The 26,587-nt window shown below is 39.4% G+C and overlaps 1 protein-coding gene across 3 annotated transcripts in view; it reads right to left on the bottom strand.

Annotated features, from left to right (window-relative positions):
* Positions 1-26,587, bottom strand: part of CUX1 (cut like homeobox 1) — a 398,353-nt gene that overhangs the window by 71,138 nt on the left and 300,628 nt on the right. For 2 of the 3 annotated variants that reach the window (XM_077836868.1, XM_077836869.1), the window contains one exon: positions 6,006-6,308. The exons of the other annotated variant lie outside the window; for it this stretch is intronic. In XM_077836868.1, coding sequence (XP_077692994.1) covers positions 6,006-6,308 — 303 coding nt within the window. The remainder of the gene's footprint in view (positions 1-6,005; positions 6,309-26,587) is intronic. 3 annotated transcript variants of the gene reach the window in all.

The following is a 26,587-nucleotide window of genomic DNA, read 5'->3' as shown; positions in this document are numbered from 1 at the left end:
TATGTAGTACTTGCTCTCAATAATTCTGTATTTAAGCCGTGTTTCAAATGCTATGCTCTAGCATGGTAGCAATTTGTATGTATTTTGGAATGTACATACTTTGTATGTACATGTAGTTATTGTTCCATTTATATGCTTAAGATTTAACTTTGCAGTAATTACAGAAAACGTCCACAGCACTCAAAACCAGGCCAGTTTATTTTCTAACAACCTTCACTGGATGCTTTTCTTGAGCAAAATTGTCCTGATATGCAATAGCTTTTGCTACAAAAGAGAAGCCTGCAGTCATCTGAGTCAAATCCTGATTTCTGATAGTATTTTAACTATTGTATATTGTAAAGATAATCTGAAAAGCTTTTTACCTGCTAAGACTTGGCCTCAGAGTCCTGTGTCTGCCCCCAACAGAGTATTTTCCTTCACTTGCTCTAGGTATAAGGGGGGCAGTGGTAGTCTTGGGCCTATATGACCTAAGCACTTGGAAAATTTCTCACTGGCTCCCTTTTTTAGTTTCCTGATTTATTTGGGGGAAGAGGGAGTTGTGGTGGGGACTCCTGAGGCATCCAAATGAAGGGGCAGATGGGCAAGGATTCAACTGAAGCTTGAGGGAGTCGTAATAAGAGGCAACCAGAAAAGGGTGTGGTCATGAGTATATAGAGATGGGTAGAGTTGCCAAGCATGTGGTATTTGCCCGGTTGAAAATGGACACTGGAGGGTCTGGTCAGCTCTTAAAAGTCCAGTCAGCAGTGCACGGGGGCCCGGGGCTAAGGCAGGCTCCTTACCTGCCCTACCTCTGCGTTGCCCACAGAAGCACCCGCCAGATCCCTGCAACCCATAGGCGCTGGGTGGGCCAGGGACTGGGAGGCTCCACATGATGCCCTGGCCCCCAGCGCTGGCTCCACAGCTCCCATTGGCCAGGAACCACGACCAATGGAGCTACAGGGGCGGTGCCTGTGGGTGCAAAGGCAGTGTGCACCACGCAGAACTGCTTGGCCGCCCACGCACCTAGAGGCTGCAGGGACCTGGCGGCTGCTTCCTCGGAGCCACGGTAAGAGCCGCCGGGATCCTGCACCCTCTCCGACATCCCAACCTCCTGCCCCAGCATGGAGTCCCCTCATGCATCCCAAACCCTTCATCCTTGGCCCCATCCCAGAGCCCTCACCCCCTTCCAATCTGCTGCCCCAGCCCAGAGCCCCCTCCTGTACCCCAAACTCTTCATCCCCAGCCCCACCCCAGAGCCCACACCCCATCCAGAGCGCACACACCCTCCGACATTCCGAACCCCTTGGCTCCAGCCTGGGGCCCCCTCGTGCATCCCAAACCCCTCATCCCTGGCTGCACCCCAGAACCCACACCCGGAGGCCCCTCCCCCCGCATCCCAACCCCCTGCTAGCCCAGAGCCCCCTTCTTTACCCCAAACCCCTCATCTCCGGCCGCATCCCAGAGCCCACACCCCAGCCAGAGCCCACACCCCCCTGCACCCTGAACCCCTCGACCCCAGCCCAGAGCCCTCTCCTGCACCCCAAAACCCTCACCCTCAGGCCTCCCCAGCCCAGAGCTCATACCCCTCCTGCACCCCAACCCCATGACCCAGACCGGTGAAAGTGAGTGAGGGTGGGGAGATGGAGTGAGCAGGGCTGCAGTAAAGGGGTGGGGCAGGCGTGTTCAGTTTTGTGTGATTAGAAAGTTGGCAACCCCAAGCTGGGGAAGGAGAACCCAACATGGAGTAAGCTGGAAATGGCCTGTGTGTGCACGTTACTTTGTGTGGAGCCCAATATTACCTAAAGTTGTCCCTCTTCTTGGTTCTTACTGGGGAAATACAGAACCCTATACTCATATTTTGGCAAGTAAGTAAAAGAAGAAGTGATTTTCAACTACATTGTTTTAAAATACATTCATTTTTCATTTTGTACCTATTCATAGACAGGTAAACCCTGATTACGCGAAATTCTAAAAAATCTGACTAAATGCCAGTTTTGGTTCATCTGCATTCCAGAGTATATCTGTACCCTGGTACACAGAGTGGGGATCTTTTGAAATGAACCCTCATCTATTTATCTTTAAAACTCTTAAAATCTTTTCAATTGTCTTTGTAACTAAACAACATTCCCTTAGTATGTCCAGCAATCTTTAAATATGTATGAAAATTTAGGGGATACTGCAAATATCACATTAATGTTACGTAGACGGCAAAAGCAAAACTGAAATGTTTTTATTCCGCTGTGTTTATTCTATTTCCCTAAGTACAACCATAAGGGATCAAATACCTGGTTTGAAAGACTGTCAAGCTAATGGGAATCAGATTATAAATCACTACGGGTAGGGAGCAGGTGCATCACACGCCATATACTCAAACAGCCATTGAGGAGTTGTATTTTTTTTTAAATATAGATTTCAGAGAATTTGCAAAACCCATGCCATTTAATTTGCCCCATCTTTACTGCCAGTCGGTAGCCACAAGAGTTAGCTTTTGTATCTAGTGACCTACGTTTGTTGTGATTGTTATGGAAAATTCTTTATGGTATTTTGGCACTTTCTGCAACCCCCCCAAATTTAGGGCTTTTTGTTACATTTTCTCCCCTCTGTGACAATGTGATGTGCTGCCTCAGTTGGAAAATCTTTATTGTGCTACAAACATCTCACTGCTGGCAGTGAGAGTATTGGCTGCTAGAATTGTTACTGGTGTCTGAATCCAAGAAGGCCCATGAGGGAAGACCCTCCAAATACAATCCAATTTAATGAGTCATGTGACCCAAACCAGTTTCACTCTAATGCCCTCTTTAGTGGCTAATGGTTTTTGAACTACTGAGCCACTAGGAATTGGCTGAGACAGGTTCCTGTGGCCCTGTGGCCTAAAACAGAAGCCTCAGCACTGAGTAAATCTGGCACTCCAGCACACTGAGGGCAAAAGGAGACATTTAAACTTGTTCCACACCTAATGCAGAGTTTGGGGCACATTTCCTGGCTCTTCTGCTGCTTTTTAGGCTTGTCAGCCACACTGTAGGAAAACAAAAATCATGGGGAAAAAAAAAAGACTAAGTAAAAATGGCATCAAAATAAATGTAAACAAAAATACTTTTCAAACCCTCCCTGGAACACCAGAGGAGGAACAGTACCCAATAGCATTCTGAACAAAAAACGAAGGGCCTGATCCTACAAACCCTTACAACCATGTGTAGAGTTTACTACTGTGAGTAGCTCCATGGAGACAGGTTTCAGAGTAGCAGCCGTGTTAGTCTGTATCCGCAAAAAGAAAAGGAGGACTTGTGGCACCTTAGAGACTAAATACATTTGTTAGTCTCTAAGGTGCCACAAGTCTTCCTTTTCTTTTAGCTCCATAGAGTAAGCACTCTGGGTCTAACCATACAACATAAGCACGTGAGAAGTTCCCTCAAGTTTAATGGGACTTGCTTTCATGTATGACTTTTTGTAGAGGATTTGCCTAGAATTTTTTTTAAATGAATGTGAGTGACACTAAAAAAAAAAAAGGAATAAAACGGGTCTTACTTTAGTCTAAGATGGCAGCCCCTGTTATTCTGCAACTGACTGAAAAAGGGTCATATAATCCTGTTTTCTAAAATACAGTAGACTTAGCAGAAGCTGGGTATAATAATGCTTGTAAGTGGTTATAATAAATGAGACAGTCTGAACTGTTTAAGCTCCTAGAGAAAGGTTGGCCTTTGGATTGAAAAAGGGATGAGTACAGGGAAGGAGTGACCTCCTCATCAATCTCTTTTTAAACTCATAGGACAATAGTTTTCTCTAAACTTCAACTCCAAGAGAGGCCTCAATATCTAGATCCCCAACTACACCCTTTCAGTTTGAAATGATTAGCCTCCACACACTTATACTAAGCATTCTTGCCTCATGGTAGATGCTGGCTGCATAAAGTGACATAATCAGAAGTAACATTTGTGTACGAGTGGTGCTACAATACTCTGCCCTTCTCTACTGCCTTCCATCCAAGGACTTCAAAGTGCTTCACAAACATAAATGCATTAAATCTCCCAATACCTTGTGAGGAAAGAAAGTATTAGACACATAGGAGGAGTTACTGACATACAGGGGTCACAGATTAAGCCAGTGGCAGAGTTGGGAGTAGAACCCAGATCTCTTTGGCTTCCTTTTCTGTACCTTAGCCAATGCATCACATTTCCCTTGACAGCACTATATATGATCAAACACATCAGCAGTGCATCCATCTGATAATTCCATCCTGAACCAGAAAACTGCTCTGCAGACAAGGGCAGCATTAGCTTTTGTGGGCCCTATGTGAGGTAACAATTAAACGGCCTCATCCACTTCCACATACTACCCTCTTGTGTCTGGATTCTCCCTCTCCACTTCTACCACATCCAGGACATCCCTCCTTAACTCCCATCTGCCTGTGATGCTCCTCCTCTTCCAACCCTTTCCCTCACCTATTTGCAAAACTCTAGGGCCCCTGGTTACCATCTCTACATGGACGGGGAAACCAAAAGCTGGAGGTGAAGTACAACTTCTCAAGTGGAGAACTGAACAGCATAGAAATGTTGATGTTTGAAGAGCCAAAAGGACTCTTGTTTCTTGACTTTAGCAAAGCTTTTGACATGGTCTCCCACAGTATTCTTGTCAGCAAGTTAAAGAAGTATGGGCTGGATGAATGCACTATAAGTTGGGTTGAAAGTTGGTTAGATTGTCGGGCTCAACGGGTAGCGATCAATGGCTCCATGTCTAGTTGGCAGCCGGTATCAAGTGGAGTGCCCCAAGGGTCGGTCCTGGGGCCGGTTTTGTTCAATATCTTCATAAATGATCTGGAGGATGGTGTGGATTGCACTCTCAGCAAATTTGCAGATGATACTAAACTGGGAGGAGTGGTAGATATGCTGGAGGGCAGGGATAGGATACAGAGGGACCTAGACAAATTGGAGGATTGGGCCAAAAGAAATCTGATGAGGTTCAACAAGGATAAGTGCAGGGTCCTGCACTTAGGACGGAAGAACCCAATGCACCGCTACAGACTAGGGACCGAATGGCTAGGCAGCAGTTCTGCGGAAAAGGACCTAGGGGTGACAGTGGACAAGAAGCTGGATATGAGTCAGCAGTGTTCCCTTGTTGCCAAGAAAGCCAATGGCATTTTGGGTTGTATAAGTAGGGGCATAGCGAGCAGATCGAGGGATGTGATCGTTCCCCTCTATTCGACATTGGTGAGGCCTCATCTGGAGTACTGTGTCCAGTTTTGGGCCCCACACTACAAGAAGGATGTGGATAAATTGGAGAGAGTCCAGCGAAGGGCAACAAAAATGATTAGGGGTCTGGAACACATGACTTATGAGGAGAGGCTGAGGGAACAGGGATTGTTTAGTCTGCAGAAGAGAAGAATGAGGGGGGATTTGATAGCTGCTTTCAACTACCTGAAAGGGGGTTCCAAAGAGGATGGTTCTAGACTATTCTCAGTGGTAGAAGAGGACAGGACAAGGAGTAATGGTCTCAAGTTGCAGTGGGGGAGGTTTAGGTTGGATATTAGGAAAAACTTTTTCACTAGGAGGGTGGTGAAACACTGGAATGGGTTACCTAGGGAGGTGGTAGAATCTCCTTCCTTAGAAGTTTTTAAGGTCAGGCTTGACAAAGCCCTGGCTGGGATGATTGAATTGGGGATTGGTCCTGCTTTGACCAGGGGGTTGGACTAGATGACCTCCTGAGGTCCCTTCCAACCCTGATATTCTATGATTCTATGACTCAGATGACTGTGGACAGGGAACTGGGGATGGTATTCTGCTTAGTGGGCCAGGTTTACATGTACATGATGTAGAAGAGTGACAGAGTTATGATTTTTTGTTTGGAAGTAGGTATTTAAAATCTGGAAGACATTCTTTATCGGATTAGAACAATTTCAAAACAGATTACATTTTAGACCTAAACAGTTTGATACAGTCCCTTTAACATTCTTTCTAGTGACACATTACTTTAAAAAAAAGCATTAATACTTTGTTTTATTTCATTAAAGACATTAGAACAAAGCAACTTACCAAGGTTGTTGTCTGTTAACACCTCTTTAACCCTCTTCGTAATGCCATATGTGTCCAATTCAGGAGAGACAGCAACCAGTTCTTGAATGCTAAGTGCTGAATGTCCCGAGAGAGGCAAAGGTGTTGTCGACTGGGATTCAGGAACAGGTGGCTCACTTGATTCTTGAGGTTTGCCATCTTTACTTGTCTCTATAGCAGGACAGGGTTGCTGTACCAATTCAGTCAGACTCTTCACTGATTCACTGGAACTCATAGGAGACTCAGGAGCAGGACTGCAACTGGCAGAGGTCTTTGGAGTGCTTTCTGTAATTAAAAAAGGAGAAAAACTGACTACAGCATAATTATCTTGCAATCAAAGCATTACAACTACCTTCCTTCTCGTTTATAGTCTACATATTTTAACAAATGCCCAGGTATGCAAAAAGTACACCAAAGCCCTAAAATGCTGTTTTTAAGGGCTAGGGTACTGAAAGGTTTCATTTTAAAACTATGCTATTTTGTAATTTTACTATTTGATTAATCTCTGTTTTCTCAGAGAGACAAGATACATAAGTGCAACAGAAAAATAACACAAATAATTAATTAACATTCAATATTGTGGAGGGCTGCAAGAAACTCACTTGGCTATAAGAAAAGGAGTACTTGTGGCACCTTAGAGACTAACCAATTTATTTGAGCATGAGCTTTCGTGAGCTACAGCTCACTTCATCCGATGAGCTCACGAAAGCTCATGCTCAAATAAATTGGTTAGTCTCTAAGGTGCCACAAGTACTTCTTTTCTTTTTGCGAATACAGACTAACACGGCTGTTACTCTGAAACCTGTCACTTGGCTATAAGATTTCTAGGTATTGTTTTCTCTGTCATTTTCTTACAAAATATTTTGATGCGTCAATTATTATAGAGGAATATACTTCACAAATAAACATGGTGTTTGAATGCAATCACAATAAAATGGGGGTATTCAAGGCAATAAAAGCTTTTACCATACTGTATTTAGGGAAGTCTTCCCAACACATTCACAGAAACTGCTCTCTCAACCAAAGTAAATGAATTTTTTAAATAGTTTATGAAAGATGCAAAAGAGAGAGACATAAAAGGAGAGCAAGTTCTATATACATCTTTAAGGCAATAAGAATCCTACAAATATTATTTCTTCTTTCTGCTCACCCCCAAGTCGTCATACAATAGAATATAAAACCCAGCAAATGTTATTTTTGTATCAGGAACAGCAAAGGAATTGTACTGTAAATTTGCCCCGATTCAACCATGCGAGGGACCAATCTGGCAGATCATCCATCTTGTTCACTGTAGACTGTCAGGGATGGCATGAATTCCCTACATGATAAACAGATTTCTTCTCAGGTCTGTGTCCTTTAACCCACATCAAGGTCAAAATTATGGATGCCTGGCTAATAAACTGCACAGCAATGGTTCAAGTTCCTTCTAATTTTTGTCGCTTGTGCCAACTTAAATCTTACCAAATAACTAGAGCAGCTGCAAATTTCCTATGCAATTCTACATACATGCACTGCAAACCACACATATACAGTACAGTAAAAACCAAAACACCTCACAGAGGACTAAACAAAAGCATTCACCAGTGTCTATTTTTTCAGCCTGTTACTGCAGACATCAAAGGTAAAACAACATATTTCTCTCCTATCACTAACATGTGGTATGTTGCAGACAGAGTGGATTAGTTACATTTTTTTTTTAAACATATCAACAGCCTCCTGGGATTTTGTTTTTAAGAGCAACCAACCTTTTTATTTACTCAAAAAGGTAAGAATATCTGAATCTGATTTTGGAATGCAACACAAAGGAAAACAATGGGTCTATTCTAGGAGCACTCAGTGTATTGTGATTTCAAACTATGTATTATACACACACTAGATAAACAAACAAAATACACTCTACATTCATTCTTGTGAATTTCCCTTAATTTAAAAGCATTTTCAAAATCAGACATTTTTAAGAAGCTAGAAATTAATTCCTCAAGAAAATGAAATCACAAAGCAGATATTCTTTGTTACTCTATGTAGAAAACTATTTTGTTTTTTAAAAGGATTTTAAAGTAGAAGTTGCTAACAAAAGAAAGGGAAAAAATCTAATTTAACAATTGTTGACCTCCTAATCTGCAGTCATTTCATGTGTTTTATGATATAATTTGTGATGCCCATGTCTCTTGACTCCCTGGCAGGAAAAAAACAAAATTCAGGGACACCTGAGAAATAGCAGATTAAGGATTCCAAAAAAAAACAGCAGTTGCAAAGGGCTAATGAAAACAATATAGTAAAATAATGTTTCTTTGATACATCATCTGCTTCTCACATCCCAAATTTGAGTGAGAAATACTACTGAAATATGAGTGATCAAATTGATTAAGTTTGTATAATAAACATGTATATGCAAGTGTTTATACACATATTTATGTTTAGAAAGAGGGACCGTACTACTGGTTGGGGGGTAACAGATTTTATTATCGTGAGTTGGGGTGATCACATCATTCAAATGGCAAAGCCCAGGGCCCCCAGTTAATGACTACGGCACCTTAATCAGTCCAGATAAAAGCTTTATTATACCAAAGAGGTTATGCATGTTATTTAAAGGGCATCTATGCAGTATTGTGAGTTAGAAAGAGCTTCCATGATGTTCTCTCTTCCACTAAGTCCACTGTTTTGAGGGCAGATATTTCAACGTGGAATGTTTGCAAACACTGCTACCTTGACTTTAGCCATAGCATCTGGTTGAAATTCAAGGGGCTTGTTGTGTGGTTTGTAGGGATCTCTCTTGTTTCTCGTCTTAGGAAGGATTTTTATAATATCTAAAACAGGAATAACTTGTATGCACATCCCTTCTAAGATCATCATTACACTATATGCTGAGAAAAATAACGAAAGGTTGAAGGATCAGGTACATAGCATATATATTTATTTTGTAAAGCTCTCAGATATATTGGGTGTGAAAGATGTAATACTTAAAAGGGATAAAATAGTCATACCTAATATAATTATATATAGAACGCAAAAAACTAGTGTTAGTGCAACATTAAGGATGAGAAATCAAGTACTCTAAAGCTGGAGTCTGACTGCGCAGGGTTGTGTCAGCTGCAGGGGTGCTGGAACAAATTGTACAGTGGGGGTGCTGAGAGACATTGAACCAAACTGTAAACCCTGCATATGATGGAAACCATTCTAGCCAGGGGGTGCAGCAGCACACCTAGTTCCAGGACCTATGGTCAGCTGAGCAGTATGTTTCCAACAAGCCTGCCTTCTTGTTCTGTAGAATATAATGTTTTACATAATCCCGCACATTCACCCCCCCAAAATTGTCTATCCTTATATGGCTACTTTCAAATGTGAATTGAATATAATGAGTGAAGTGATGTTGGCTGAATGTGCAGACAACCGGAATCATTTGAGAAGTGTGATCAGACCCTCTTCATCACTGAAGCCTACAGATGACAGTTGAGATGTCGACATTGTTAACCATCTTACAGCTGATCAAAACAGCCAAGAAGAGAGAGAAACGATCACATTACAATGGTCTGCAAAGTTAATCTGGGTCACATCTGATGCAGCTGGAGCGTGGCTTGTGGACAAAGCTTGGGAGGGTCCCACTATTCTCCTTGCATATAAACTGTTCGTAAGTTAGGAAATTCCAAAAGTTAAGGTTTCTACTGCAACCAGGAGTGTGGGATAAGAACAAAATAAAGCTAAATAAAGGAATGAACGTAAAATAAGTCAACATTGCCCATCTGCTTTCTATTTTTGTTTTCTTTCTTAAATGTGAATTATATTATTTTTATAACATAAAAAATTGAAAGCTATCCAATATGGTTGTGTTAATGCTGCAGAAAAATACCTACATTTTGGAATTTCCTGACCAGTGACAGTTTGATTGCTCAATCTTAATGCTGATATTTATATTTAATTCCTGTGATTTAAGAGAAAAAAAACCTGCAAAATTGCATTCCACTCTGAACTGAGAGAACACGACTTGACTCTGGTTGAGCACACTGCAAAGCTGGCTGAGAACAATATATCAACCTCCTCATTATTACATGAACCACAGATTTATGTTCTGTGGTTGTGCATTCCCTATTGCAGTGGATGAAGCCACAACAAGCTTAAAAGTGGGTATTTTTCAATCCAACCTCCTCTGTTTTTCTCGTCACCAAAACACCACAGAGTCTGAAGCACTGCTCAGAGCTCTTGCTTTCGTTCGTCAGTTTTGGTTGTACATTCTACTGGACCTAGTAATGGATTTTTCTGTTCTTCTGCTGGATTTTCTGACCCTAGGCAAGTCAGTCTGCCATTTTTCTGTACAGAACTCTACCACATTCTCCCATCCTAAGGTGATAACAGTTCTGAAAAGCTTATTTAATATATTTCTTCCAGTGTGGGAGTCACTATCTTCTGGAATTTGAATGTGATACTTAAGTTGGTGGAACAATCATTTAAAAGCCACTGCCAGGATATGCCTGGCCTCCCCCTTGTTGAAAAATCACCACTGGTGGTGATTTTATCAGCTTGGATAGTCTCAGATATTACCACAGCAGTGTTCTATAAGGAAATGGTAGCATTATACCCATGTTCTAAAGTCTTATCAAAGTGAGTCTCTGATTTCCATATAAAAAAAAATCAACAATAAGTTTTTCCCCCCAAAGCCCATTCATAACCAAGAAAGACTAGGCTTCTTCAAAAGTGAAGAGGGCACTTTGTTCCTATCTATACAGAAATAAGTCATTTTCCAAAACCTCTAGATTGCTGGAAACTCATGAAGATAATACTAGGGAGCAATCAATTGCCACTCAGATTGTCTAATTCAGTAGTTTTCAACCAGGGGTCCACAGACTATGTCTAAGATTTCCAAAGAGGTTCGCACCTCCATTTGAAATTTGTTAAGGGTCTGCACATGAAGAAAAGGTTGAAAACCACTTGTCTAAATGGATTAGACGATGTATAAACTCTTGCTATGATTGAGTGACAATTTCGGTACTAATGTGTTGAGTGCATTCCACCAGATCCAAGACAGCCACTACTGCATGTATGACATTTCAGAGACCTTTATATAGTATTACTCTATGGATTGAGTCTGCTTGTTCATCACCTAAAGTGGGGAACGAAAGGGGCAATGCTTGGAAATGAAAACAACAGCCACTTACAAAGAACCACCACAGCTAGTACAGATGACTGCTACGTCGAATCACATTATTCTTCCCCACAGTTTCAGAGTATTACAATGGATTCTGATTTAGTGGAAGGAACTGAGTGTCAGGTGGATCTGCACTGGGCACACGTACACAGAGATATAACGTCCAATGGACACTCCCAACAATAATGCCCTGAGCATCAGCACCAAATGCATACATTCTTCATGGAGAGTGTTATATGAGATATCAATTATTATCATGAATGATTAGAAGATATTACAGCCAAACTTTGATTACTTGAATCTCAATTAACTAAACTAAACTTCCCACTCCTCCAAAGATCAGATGCACCACATTAAAATGGAAGTGGATGATTGGGGAGCCAGCCCAGCAAGCTCTGAAGTCTCTCCAGAGTCCTTAAAACCTGCAGGTTCAGCAGGACTTCAGGGCGTAAGTCTCACTTCAGGTAAAAGGACAAGTGGACCTGAATCTTACTTTCACTGCTTTTACATGGGTCTAACTTCACTGAATTCAATTGACTTATTCTGGATTTACAGTGATGTAAGATAAGAATCAGACCTGAACTCACCCCCACTCATAGTCTGAAAATTGTGGGCATGCTTGAAATTTACGTAAAACTGGGGTTCTCTTGTACATGCTCAAAGGAAAGATTTCCCTTTTTCTTCATGTGGACTATGCAGGGGATTCTATCCTACAATTACAGGAGGATGGATGGGATAATCTATCAGATTTGTGATGTATCTTATTTTGATTCTTTCAACTGCACGTAGCTTTTACAGCAGCACCTCCTCAACTGTGCACTAACACTGCCCAGATCTACAGAAGATAGCCAGCAGGAGGTTCATCCTGGAGAGAAACAACAGATACTGGTGTTCAGAGGCTTGCAGGTAGTGATTGACTTGACTAGTTACAAACTCTTTAGAACAGCATGGACTTGAATATGATCGAGACAATAGGCATGGAAGTATCCCCGCCAAAAGAGGTAAATGGATGAGTGTGCAGTGTTAAAATACTAGGTGATGGATGCAACCTTGTCAATCCCAGAAGGATGACAGCCTAGAAGGTGACATATCCTGGTAGGATGTCTACAGCATGGTTTCTTAAGCAGAACTGTTTGTATTTCTTCCGAGGACTATGGATCCCAGGAAGCTACGCTCTCATTTCTACAGGCTTGGCAGCAAGTGGTTTCCTTCCCTTTTGTCCTTTTGCCAAGACAATGTAATCCAAAGCCTTTTGGTAGGACAAGAGCGATCTGGACCAAATCCATCCGAGTTCTCAGAGCAAATTAAAAATTTACTGTGTTGAGACTTTTTCTGTGGCACATTTGACTTCCAGAAAGAAGTACTCAGTCCTATATTAGCTCAACAATAATGGAGTGAATATATGGTTGAATGTATGTTACTGCCAAAAGGTACAAAACATAGAGATGTTGGGGAAAGACCATCTGAAACATAGAAGGTATTCAGGGGCCTCTAACAGGATTAAGAAAAGTATTATATTCTGAAGGCAGCACGCAGACAACAGCTGCCTTAAGTTTTAGGCAGAAGTGGATTGAAAAAGCAGATCCACTATAATTTTCAGAGACAAATCTCTGCAGTTTATCCAATCCACTATTTAAATTTCAGCACACAGCCCTCTATATACAGTAATAACCTAAATTCCATTTAGTGTTCATTTGAGCAGTCAGGATAAAGTCATTTCTTATTATCTCCCCACTGTGTAAAAAACAGCTTGAAGGTAGGCAGTCAGCAAGCATTTTCACCAAAAAGTAATTATTGTAAGTGACATTTTTACTGCTGGCATGCCATAAGGCGAACTGTGCATTTGGAAGGACAAGTTGCTGGAACAAAATGACAGGGTACTCTGTGACATTCTGACAATAACCCAAACATTATTTAGCTGGCGATTGGCTTGATGCACCACTTTTCATAAAGTCCATAGCTAAGGCTTCCGGTACATACCAAACAAGTCATATTCAAGTTACTTATAAATGAATATCAGAACAACAACATAGGACATGTAGTAGTGAGAGGATACAACAATCTGGTTATTTTTTCTATAGCAAATTATTATAGAAGAGGAAGACAGATAAACATCAACAAAGGATTCTCTTACCACCTCCCAGAAGAGCATTTGATATCTGAGAGCCTGTTTTTACCCACAGATGAGTTGATGGGCAATAAACAGATTTGGATAGGTTGCCCAAGATCAAAGTGGCACATACTGAGACTGGATTAGCTCCTAGTTTTTCCTAATTATTAGTTTGTACAATATCTCCATTTTAAAGATTAAAAACCAGAGTATATTGGGCCTACTCTCGCTGATGTATCTTTAGGGCCTTATCCATTTCCAAGTAAAGTCAACTGCAATACTCCCATTGAGTTATGCATTCAGTTTTCTGGCATCTGAAAATTTCATGCAGAATTTGGTCTCCATTTTTCTACACTGTGATTTTAACTCCTGCACAGGAATTTATGTTTTCACACAGTAATGAGCTTTTTGTGCACCAGTGGTGAAATGAAACACAAGTTTGATCTACGTGAGTAATAAATCAGCTAAGCATTTGTGGCACAATACTACAATAAAGCCCTCTTATGACTAATTAATAGTACTGATTTATGAACATTGAATATTTTCTCAGAGGTAGTGTTTTAATGGATTTATTTTCAACGAGTGAACCTTGCCTATTCACAATTTGCACATTAATATGGCTTATGAAAATAAGCCACCTCTCCAGAGCCTAAATGTGTGAGACAGACACATACACTCATGTAAAGCAAGTATGTATATAAATTCATGGTAGTGAATGCCAGCTATTGTTAAGATTATAGATTTCCCTGGATGATTCTTGTGTGGTGGTTGTAGTGTTTATAACTGAATAAATAAATAAGAATGTTAGAACTGAAAAAAACTCTTAGGTCTGAAACTTTCCAGACTTGGTCTTGCCTCAGAGGTGAATTTTCGTGGGTGACAGAAAAAATCTGAAAAAATCCCTTCTGCGTCAAACATTTGTGTGTTTTTGAAAGAAAAAAAAATCAATTTAATTCCTTGAACCAATAATTCAAAAATTACATAATGAAAACAAAAAAGCCTAGGCTGGTCACCTGGCTACTACTTCGTCGTCTTTACATTCTGGGAAAAAAATGAAAAACAAAGGCCCCTGCCCTGCAAATACTCATGCTCATGAATGTGTCTAAGGTTACACATGTGCAGAAATGTTTGCAGAATTAGGGCCAAAGGTTGTGACCACTTGAATAAAGTTACTTCTGAGCATTGGCAAGGGATTATACGATCTCGCCACAATTTTATGCTGCATTTTCCACAATGTTATGCTCGTTCCACACTTACATTTATATATAAATTTTCAGCTGTGGGCACCTGAAATATGTAGCAAAACTAGATGGAGTTCAGAAAAGAGCAACCAAAATGGCAACTGAAGGGCCTGACATAGGGTGGGGTTTCAAAAGTCCTCGAGAGAGTTAGGTACCCAACTCCCATTGGCTTTTAATGGGAGCTGGGCATCTAACTTGATTAGATACTTTTGAAAATTCAACCCATAGTGCCCAATGTTACTACAAATTACGTCCCTTCAGAACGATGTTTGCTAGTAGTGGTGCAGTTCACAGCAGTGGTAAAGGCCCTAGTGTAGATCAGGCGCAGGCAGTTTTAAATATAGTATTTCAAGAGCAGAGAAGAAAACGTCACTTCCTTAGTCTCTACCATACCATCTCTATCGATATAGAGTCCCAAACTGCCTTAATTTATAATGTGATAGGGTGGCAAAGATGTCAATTAGGCCAGTGCTCAGTCGAAATGAAGGCTTTTATCATTGTCTAGCACTGGTACTGGCAACCAGTGAGAAAAGTTCAAGTTTATGTCTAGACTGCCCCACAGTTCAGACTACGCAGTGTGCATACAGGTGCTCCGCAGTTACTCCCTGTGTGAATGCTGCAGGTGCAAATGAAAAGGTGCCAAGTTTGTATTAATGTAGTCTGTTTAAAGAGGATGAGGTTAATGTGAGCTACGTACCTTTTATAGAGTAGCAGCCGTTTTAGTCTATATCTGCAAGAAGAACAGAAGTACTTGTGGCACCTTAGAGACTAACAAATTTATTAGAGCATAAGCTTTCGTGGGCTACAGCCCACTTCATCGGATGCACAGAATGGAACATATAGTAAGAAGATACACACACACACATATACAGAGAAGGTGGAAGTTGCCATACAAACTGTAAGAGGCTAATTAATTAAGATGAGCTATTATCAGCAGAAGAAAAAAAACTTTTGTAGTGATAATCAAGATGGCCCATTTAGACAGTTGACAAGAAGGTCTGAGGATACTTAACATGGGGAAATAGATTCAATATGTGTAATGACCCAGCCATTCCCAGTCTCTAGTCAAACCCAAGTTAATGGTATCTAGTTTGCATATTAATTCAAGCTCAGCAGTTTCTCGTTGGAGTCTGTTTTTGAAGCTTTTCTGTTGCAGAATTGCCACCCTTAAGTCTTTTACTGAGCAGCCAGAGAGGTTGAAGTGTTCTCCTACCGGTTCTTGAATGTTATGATTCCTGATGTCAGATTTGTATGCATTTATTCTTTTGCATAGAGACTGTCCGGTTTGGCCAATGCACATGGCAGAGGGGCATTGCTGGCACATGATGACATATCACACTGGTAGATGTGCAGGTGAACAAGCCCTTGATGGCATGCCTAATGTGATTAGGTCCTATGATGGTGTCACTTGAATAAATATGTGGACAGAGTTGGCATCAGGCTATGTGGCAAAGATAGGTTCCTGGGTTAGTGTTTTTGTTGTGTGGTTGCTGGAGAGTATTTGCTTCAGGTTGGGGGTCTGTCTGCAAGCGAGGACTGGCCTGTCTCCCAAGATCTGTGAGAGTGATGGGTCGTCCTTCAGGATAGGTTGTAGATCCTTGATGATGTATTGGAGAGGTTTTAGTTGGGGGCTGAAGGTGATGGCTAGTGGCGTTCTGTTATTTTCTTTGTTGGGCCTGTCCTGTAAGAGGTGACTTCTGGGTACTCTTCTGGCTCTGTCAATCTGTTTTTTCACTTCAGCAGGTGGGTACTGTAGTTTTAAGAATGCTTGATAGAGATCTTGTAGGTGTTTGTCTCTGCCTGAGGGATTGGAGCAAATGCAGCTGTATCTTAGAGCTTGGTTGTAGACAATGGATCGTGTGGTGTGTCCTGGATGGAAGCTGGAGGCATGTAGGTAAGTATAGTGGTCATTAGGTTTCCGGTATAGAGTAGTGTTTATGTGACCATCTCTTATTAGCACAGTAGTGTCCAGGAAATGGACCGCTTGTGTAGAGTGGTCTAGGCTGAGGTTGATGGTGGGATGGAAATTGGTTGAAATCATGGTGGAATTCCTCAAGAGTTCTTTTCCATGGGTCCAGATGATGAAGATGACATCAATGTAGCGCAAGTAGAGTAGGGGCGTTAGGTACCCGCATGGCCCCACAGTATGCCAAGAATAACGCTTCCTTAGCTCTCATCCCCCAACGCCCCTACTCTACTAGTCAGTAAAAGACTTAAGGGTGGCAATTTTGCAACAGAAAAGCTTCAAAAACAGACTCCAACGAGAAACTGCTGAGCTTGAATTAATATGCAAACTAGATACCATTAACTTGGGTTTGGATAGAGACTGGGACTGGCTGGGTCGTTACACATATTGAATCTATTTCCCCATGTTAAGTATCCTCACACCTTCTTGTCAACTGTCTAAATGGGCCATCTTGATTATCACTACAAAAGTGTTTTTCTCCTGCTGATAACAGCTCATCTTAATTAATTACCCTCTTACAGTTTGTATGGCAACTTCCACCTTCTCTGTATGTGTATTTTACATATATATATATATATATATATATATATATCTTCTTACTATATGTTACATTCTGTGCATCTGATGAAGTGGGTTGTAGCCCACAAAAGCTTATGCTCTAATAAATTTGTTAGTCTCTAAGGTGCCACAAGTCCTCCTGTTCTTTTTAGGTACTTTTTAGTTCACGCCCACAGGATCCACAGGGGGAGTTGGTATGCACTGCTATTCACTTACAGATAGCTTATCTAATTGGCTAAAGAATGCTTTATTCACCCTCTGACTTTAAACCAAATTTATAACCCAATGGACGCATACTAGGCTCCAAACAGGATTTGTGTCCACATGCAGCGTGGATAATAGTTTGTTAGCAACTACAGCAGTTAACAGTGTTTCATCCTTACCAGGGCCTAGGCTGACACACAGTTGCCTTCTTGTGTAACTGGTTCTTCAAAGTATTTTGCTTTGGGGGCTATCCTGTGCTACTAGTTTGGCTGGTCGTCTGTTTCTCAAGCCCTCTGTGGGTGTGTCTTCTAGGCAATCTATGCACTATGGTGTAGCTGCCCAGGTGCTCCCTGATACAAAGAGGTGCTGATACAAAGAGTTCTGCAGCACAGTAAGAATTAATATGCAAACATGGCTATGAGGGAAGAGATACTGCACTATTGACATAAACCAAAACATACAATATGTAACAAGTTAAGAGGACTGGGCAGTGTTGAGGGGTCCTAAAGAGAATATCTGTATTCACCAATAATGGGCAGTGTGAACATCAAGGATGTAGAGAATTACAATATTTAAGCTTCTATTAAGGGTATAACTAGATGTAATGGGACAAAATTAAGAAAAGAGAAATTTAGGCTACCAGAAAAAGCTTCTTGGCAGTGCTATTAGCCTGTGGAATTAGATAGCACTTTTTAAAAAAAAGACTGGACAGAACTCCAAAAGATATGGTTTAAGGAACACTCTTGAACTGGTCCAGGGATGGACTAGATGATCATTACATTAATGCACTTTTTGAAAAACAAGGAAGAAAACCGGGGGCTTGTGTTAGCATATAGACAATCACAGTTTTTAGAACCACAGCTGAGATAATTTTAGAAGATTATTTTTAAGTTAAATCAAATTTTAATTTATATAATTAACACTCGCATCCTGGCAGGTTTTTAAGACACCATTGTACACCGCCAAGCCCTCTTTAAAAACCTGATTTTTCTGTGTTGCCATAGCTCACTACTTCTTCAGAAATCCATATTGATTTAAGAATACAGTAACTGTTAAAAAAATTATCTTCAGTAACCTTATTACTAAAGCAGCTTGTGTGTAGGAACAGTTTTATTAATGAGTTCCTGAAGATTAAACAAATATCTGTCATAAAAACATCCTACCAAGATGCCAAAAACAAAACTTGTGTTTAAATTGCCTTATTGTAAGCAAAGATTAATCATTATATGACAATTTTTCACCGATTCAATGCTTCTAAGAGGTCCTAACTTCGTTATTATTGTAACATCTTTGCTGATGCTCCAGCCAGTTAGAGACTAGAGCTCATCATGCTATCACCATCATATTCGTTTGGTCCTCTCTTCACCTCAAGCTTCTTAACAAACTTAGATAGAGTATGCAGGTACTTCTATGAACGTGTTCAGTGTCTTAACCTCATTTGCCCCTGGATATACAGCTTAAACCAGGTGCAACAGCATACATATGTCCAGTGTACATCCTGTTCTGTACTGAAGAATATTCCCCCCTCACTAAACAATGTGGACATTCATTTGCTAGGGGCAAGATACTTGAGGGGTTAATATCTGGATTCTTTTTCTCATAAGAAAGGCCAAACCATCACCAGTCATATATGTTGGTATAGCAGATTGCTCTTCATCTTAACAGAAAGTGGCTGAATGGACTGTCCCTGCGTGTTACTGTACTAAATGCAAAACCGTTCTGGAGGAGTACTGGCTAAAGTACTGAAAGAAAATGCCATTTAGATTATACGCAACAATATTATAAAAGCTATTAAGGTATATTATTTTACACATCCTCATAATCTCTCCATACTGCTTTACTTAATTTGTGATAAAATTGTTGAGAAAGGGTACTTAATGTAGGACAGTCAGTAAAAGTAATTTATCATCTTCCCGCTTCGGTGCTCATGTTATCAGCGAACTCATTTTCTGCATTCATCATGCAATCAACCTATTATTTGCATATTAATCAGGCAGTGGACCATGAAAGAGCTGCATCCCAGCCAAATGCTGCACTATCTCAGGAGGAACACTCAGTAATTATCATACATCAGTGTTATGATGTGGTAATTGATTATAACATCTTTCTGTTGCCCCTGGGGAGTCCCACTGCTAACCCAGCTTCAGGCATTCTGTGCAGTTTTCTCTCTGACAATTAGAGAAACCATTTCTGTCCTTTTACTAGATTTTTTTTACCTTTACAATAGGCAGTTTTAGAGCATTTCCAAGTTACCTTTAAAACAAAAACAAAAAACCTTCACAAGAAAAATAACTGTCTCAAAACAGGAGATTAAAAACACAATTGTGTTCATTCCTGCTCATCCTCTCTCTCTCAAGGTCTTATGGATTTTTAGGTGCTGATCTTGCTTGCATAATACCAGTAAACAAAATAAAATGTTGAAACTTCACTAGATTGTAATTGTAAAGTTCGTACAAAGGACAGTTTAGCTGCTTTATTTAGGTGCCAAATGACAGTCTAATTTTGGTCCTCTTGTAAAGGACAAATGAAACATCTACTAGTTCCAACGTACTCTATATTTAGGATATAAGTTCCAAAAGAGAAAAGGAGAAAAACAAATGTAAAACAAAACTGAAGTTACACTAAGACTAAAGAAATTACTTGTTCATATGTGTGAAAATATGGAGAGTGGGAGGGGCAGCTTCCATCACCTTTACACATCCCAATATTTCCTTAGAAAGCAAAGGTGTTAAGGAGGGTGCTGTGGTGGAAGAAGTATCTGGGAGGTGGATCTGATGAAGCTTTTTAGGAGACAGGAGCAGCTAGGGTATGTTTTATAATGTTAGTATAGGGGAAGGAGAAGTGGAAGGAACAAATTGCAAAGCTAATTTTTTTTTTTAAAAGGAGTATTTGTATCACCGTCCTAGTGTCTGACGTGAGATGCGCAGACTACTGATGTCCAAAGGAATTTTGCTGGTGCTCTGCATTTCTCAGGATCATGCATTTAAAATACTATCAAATGGTGCTTAGGTTATTCTGGATGTAGAATACACTTCTTAAAGAGGGACACAGGGTTTCAAATACTATTTTTTTTTTAAGAAACAAATTTCCTTAAATTTATTATTAGTACCACCTTTGATCATTAAAACTGTAAGAATTTTAAATATCAAATTCACTTTATTTATATTCTTTGTTTAATTTTTGCATTTCACTCAGCTCGAACAATGAAAATAGACCAGTCAGTTTCAGTTTTCTTTATACTTGATTTCTAATCTATTTAACTTTCTGGTTCCCACACAGTAACATTATATTTCAACATTTGGTCTGTAGGGGAATGTTGACCTAGAAAAGAAATGGTTTCCATCAGAATTAAAATAATCATAGGAACAATCTTCTGGATGACTTTACAAATTTTAAAAAAGCTCAAATATCTATCAAATTAGATTCGACACATACATCTTTTCTTTTCTTCCTCTGCGCTGAAACAAAAGGGACAGCCACAAGGTAACTTGGAGGATACTTAATTTTCCAGTAATTTTCAGTTTTCTCTTCTTGGAAATGATTTTACATATTTATCAATCAAACACACAGCTCCTTATAATCTAAACCTGATTTAATTATAATCTGGTTTATAATCTGTTACTTTCCACCACAGAATGTTTACTTCATGTTAAGACTAGTTCCTGGGAAACATACCTGCCTTAGAGCTGTATCCTCCTTATGGATTGGAAGCAATGACCTGTACATTTGGAGCATATACTTTCTATTCAATAACTCAGGAAGGAAACAGTCCATCTGTTTTATGCAGTCAAAGCAAGGTAATTCTCACCCACCTCAACAGTATTTTACTAAATTGCCAAGCAACCTAAAGTTGTAGTTTGCCTGTATCCATTACCATAGCCAAGGGGATGAAATAGATTAATACCCTCTTTCCCCCCCGATAAGCACTCTTATGTGACCAATCCCAGAAGCCAAACCCTTGTAGCTTCCTATGAAGAGACATGTGCCTCACTTCCCTTCAAGCAACCAAAAACCCAACATGACTCCTCGCCAGCAGACAAACCCTCCCATCACTGAGAGACAAATGCCTTATCCCTAGTGATAAGTACCCTTCCTGACCTCTTTTGCAGCTGCCAAGCCCTCCAGACTCCCTCTCAATATAGAGGAAGGTGCCTGACCCTTCTTCTCAGCTGCCAAACCATCCATAGCCCTACCTCCCCCCTCCCCAAGCTGTCAGACCTTTGGACACCACAACACAAATACTAAGGCATCCTTTATGTCAAAACTGCTTGCTGATTTAGGGTCAGTTACTCTTACATTCTGGTTTTCAAAATATGAGATCATTCTTTCATACCCAGCTCCTCCTGGAGCTAGCAGCTGGCTGTAGGATCCACTGACTGTTTGTAAAGAGGGAGGGTCAGAGAATCGGGGCTCTCTTATCACAGAGGGAAGATCCCCTCCAAAAAAAGGGAGGGATGGGGAAAAACATAGATGAATGATTAAGAATATAAAGAAATTGAGAGAAATGAGTGTTTGTAGTCTATCATATTTAACAGACCAGATCTTCACTCTGAACTAAGCTTGGAAAGAATATGTACCAAGGAGGTCACATGGTTTACTTGATCTTAAAATACTTTTGATCTAATGAATTATAGCAAACTATTCCAGAAGCAAAGTTTTCATCAACAATTTTGGACTATTGCAATCCCTTAAATAAAGAACTGTAAGCACTATGCTGATCTAGAAAAATCTCAGTGCACTGACATTGTGCTAATTGGTACTTTTCCATAACTGCCTGACAAAAACAGCAGTGGTAACAGTACAACTAATTAAACTTTTCATCTTCAAACTTTATACATATTCACTAATTAATTATGAGAAGCATCCTGTGAAGTAGGTATTATCTCAATTTTTACAAATGGAGAAACTGAGGCAGAGAGCCTTTATGACTTGCCCAAGTTTACTGAGGGAATCAGTGTCAGACAAGTTCTAGAATGCCTGAGTTCCTGGCTCCCAGTCTTGTGCTCAGACCATAGGACAGTTGATTTATGGAGTCCACACAGCCTGACCAAAAAAAGAAAAAATATAGGTTGCAATGGATTGTTTGCAGTTCTTCTAAAAATGAAGATATAGACCCACATTCACTATTTAAAATAAATTAAGATCAGCTTCAGGGTATTGCACGAGTTCCCTTTCCTCCATTTAAATAGGGAAAGAGTGTTGTCACCAAGTTACTACATTACATCTACAATGAATCTTTCCTTATAATGTTGGTGCTCATAATTACAGATTTTATAATGCCAAACACACTTTTATACCTGTAAGGTAAGGACCACAGTGAGGAGGGAATTGTGTTGCAGAAGTTTTGATCATTGTTTACCTAGTGTATGTGGACTCAAAATAAAAATGAGTGGGAAAGGGTTTTAACAGGTGAAATTCTAGGTTAACATGCATAAAAAAAGATCAACACTTGTATGATAAAGACATCTCCTATGCTAAAGGGTCTTTGAAAAAGAATAGCAGGTAGAGTTTCAATAAAATCAATTATTTACTAAGCATCAATAATACACACACACAGTGCTACAGGCACGCAAAACAGATTGTGACTAAAAGAAGAATTCTAGAAAAGAAACAAATGAAACTAATGTTCTAGCAATGCTGTCCATGTTATATTAAGAGTCAACTTTAATTCCAACTTTGCACTGCATTTCAAGGTCCCAATAAAGTGCATTGGATAGTGATTCTCCTCGCTTTATTGATACTAGAAAAGTTACCAGGAACGTTGTCACGGTCCAAATTATCAGGGAAATAGCACAGAATTTAATCATACACATTAGACAGACTATAGCAGCTGCCCTTGTGAGGTGCCAGTTGAAATCAACACAGCTTGAAATCAACACAAACTGGGGCCAATTACTTTAGAGCTGCAAACTCAGTATGCACAAATGATGTGGAAACTTAACCAATTTGCCTATTAAAATTACATTTTAGAGTTAGCACAAGAGGCTTGAGTCTGTTGAGTTATCCATACACTCTGAGGAACTAACTAAAAAATTCTATTCTGATCTGGCTCACACTGATAAGAGATGGCATTTATATTTTTATTAGCCTCTTTAACCAAAGTTTAAAATAAGTAATTGAATTTAACCTACTTGTGTAAGGAATTCACGCCTGCTATTCTGAAACCTGTCATTAGTCTTATGACTCTTACGTCAAGAGATCCCCCTTTCTTCTCCATTTTATTGGCCATAAAGTCATATTCATCAGAACCATTTCAAACCATAAACAACTTTGTTAACCGAGAATGCATTCTCACAGAACCCAGTATCTCTTGCTACAAGGAGATATTAGCCTGTTTCACAGATAAAAAAATCCAAATTTGGAATGGACTCAGGAGCAGAGGAACCGATGTCCATGTACATTAGCACATGGGTCTAACTATAGAAGTTCTCAATAGATTGGTCTGAGCTACCTACTGGAACACCTCCTATAACAGTTGTGCTCCTCTGGAACTATAAAGCCATGCACAATAAAGGTAAGAATAATGAGAAAGGGCACAGAGTTTTTTTCATGTCCCGCTTGAGGCTATCAAACTCCTTTCCTCAAGAAATCAGAATCTCACTACTTCCAGAACAAAAGAGTAACACTCATATCTTTGCCTTAGTTTTCCCACAACAGTAATTAGAACAAGACCGTAAACAATATCTAATAACTCTGTTGCTGCGTAATAGGGAGATTGACCCAATCCACAATTAACTACCTGTTAGCCTTTGTTATTGAAAGATAACACAGTGATGAGCATGGTATGAATAGAGATAGACAGATGAGATATTTGGCTTTCCTGTCATTCTGCAATGCAAGAACTATCATCAGATCTGGAGTAAACTTTGTACTCGTCTTTGGATTTTTCCATACTTCTTTCCTAAGGGATGATAAAGATTAATCATCCCTTGTTGTTACAATTTTTTTTATTTTGAAAGGAAAGGTTTTATGTAATATTTCAGTAGATCTAAATACAGTAAATCTTTGGTTTTTAAATCACTAGGTGATACTCAATTATCTCAAGCAAGATTTTGATTTAAAAAACAAGCTTTGATTAGCTCCCCATTTTATGCAGCTATAATCCTTTCTTCAATTCCCATGAGCATTACTACTGCTAAACAGCATGAAGTTAGGAATGATGGATGATACCCAGAAAGGAAGACAAACAAAAGGGAAATTCAAAATCCCCTGAGATCACCCGCAGCTGTACTGACAAACAAAGATTTCCACATTAGGTCATACGAAGACCCTAACAGAAACACATACCAAAAAGACATGCAAATCTTTAATGTAGTATATGGACACTATATGACCTTCACAAAGGATAAATACAGAAGTGAATTAAAAATTCAACATTCTTGGGAATATCAAGATAATCACCAGAATTAGTACATAAGACCATGGTATCTTTAGTTGGTAAAGTTTTACAGACACTCAGTAAAGAAAGCAATCCAAATAAAACCAATACAGGAGCTACATACAATACAAGTGTTCAAAACACTCAACCATATACACGTCCTAATATTTATTGCAACTCTCTAATACTAATCTATCTTTGACCAACAAAAATGCACCTAAATAAGGGCCAAATTCATTAAGAAAAAGAAGAAACATGCTGATGCAGTTGGGTGACATTAATTCTGAATTTTTTTTCCATATGATTTGGTCCATGTCGTTGACACATACCTCATTAAAAAGACAGATTTACCCAAAGGCAAAGGTAGAAAGATACATTAAGAAAATGTTAGAAATAACATACTGAATTTCTTTTTCACCACTGGAAGTATAGATACAATTTGCGTGTAAAATGCATTAAGCAGAACTTGTGCAAGGATCTTCTGATTACTAGACTGATGCTTAAAGCTCACAGACATAGAATACAGAAGAGTATCAGATTATATTTTGGTATCAGAGGCTATTCTTGCAAATACTTAAATGTGTTAAAGGTTTGGACCCTTTTTTGTTTATTTATCATATACAACCATGTAGATTTATGATCTTATATCATACAGAAAAGTCCTGAATGTTAAAAAAAAGTTACATTCTCCTTGATTTTTTCTTTAGATATGTCTTGCCTTCATTGGTTTTGCTGGAAAACTCCTTGAAGGACAATCAAATTAGAGTTGGAGTATTTACAGCCCTCAAGTAGAGGGGTGGGATGCTGAATCTTTCACAAACACAGCTTTTCTACCAACTGTTTGCCACGCATTTGAATTAAAATATAGGAGGCAACAAAAACGATCAGATTACCCTTCTCCTCTCAACTGATCATGCTTTACTCTCTTGTTATCTGTGATGTGATAAGCCTATTAGTTCCACAAATATAAAAGGGAAAACAAGAAATGAACTTCTAATTCTAAAAATAAACAATTTTATTCATGTGTTTATTTTTAATCATAAAAAGAAAGCCATGGACACAATCCCATCTTTTTCCTTATTTGCAGGTCACCTTTAAGGCAAGAATAAAGGGTGATAATCAATAATATGCTCCAATCAGGTAATAAAAACTTAGCACTTTGCAAAATATTAGCTCAAGGACAGTAACTGACAGACTAGGTGGGGATGTGTAGCAGTGGAGCAGAACCTCACACTAACTCATCTAAACTTCCTGAAGGAAATAACCGTTAGCTACTAGCTATCCTCCTGGGAACCCATGAGTTGATCAGACTGCAATACTGTAGGTCAGTATTTCAACCCTTTCTTAATTACTGTTAGGGACCAGAAAAATGATTAATAATAAAAATATAGCCTTTTCCCCTTCCCTCCCATTTGAAACCCTACTATTTTTAAATAACCTATTAAATGTATTATTTACAATATTTTCTATGTTTTCTTAAGTGTTTATATATATTTTTAAATTAGAATTGTGACTTGTGTCAGATGAATGCTACAGAAAAGTAGATATTGCATACTTTCATGAGCAGCAGTGTAAAAATGCCTCAGGAAATTTACGTTCTTTAAATACTTGTAAGTAACAATAGCTCTGTGATTGCAAAGACTGTTCCTAATTTTATTCATGAAGATTTTATTTTCATGGTTGATTTTAACGCTGACATTTTGCCTGTATTCAGTCCATTTTCATCTAACTCCTGGGGAAAGTTTAGAGGATTTCTCAATATGAGAAATAAATAAGTTTAGAACCACAACTGAGGGTGAAAAAATATATCAACAAATAAGGCAGTTAAGGTATGTAGGTCATATTACAAATGAAACGCTTCTGTTTTACAACCTAATACATCTCACTGTAAGAGTCTCATAGTAAGGGAAATGGTGGAAACCCTGTTATTTAGGGCATTTTACCTAAACTGGACAAATTATCAGCAA

The sequence above is a fragment of the Eretmochelys imbricata genome, chromosome 17 (genome assembly GCF_965152235.1).
Source record: "Eretmochelys imbricata isolate rEreImb1 chromosome 17, rEreImb1.hap1, whole genome shotgun sequence".
Lineage (NCBI taxonomy): Eukaryota > Metazoa > Chordata > Testudines > Cheloniidae > Eretmochelys > Eretmochelys imbricata.
The sequence above is the reverse complement of the archived record's forward strand: the minus strand, read 5'-3'. Positions and strand labels throughout refer to the sequence as shown.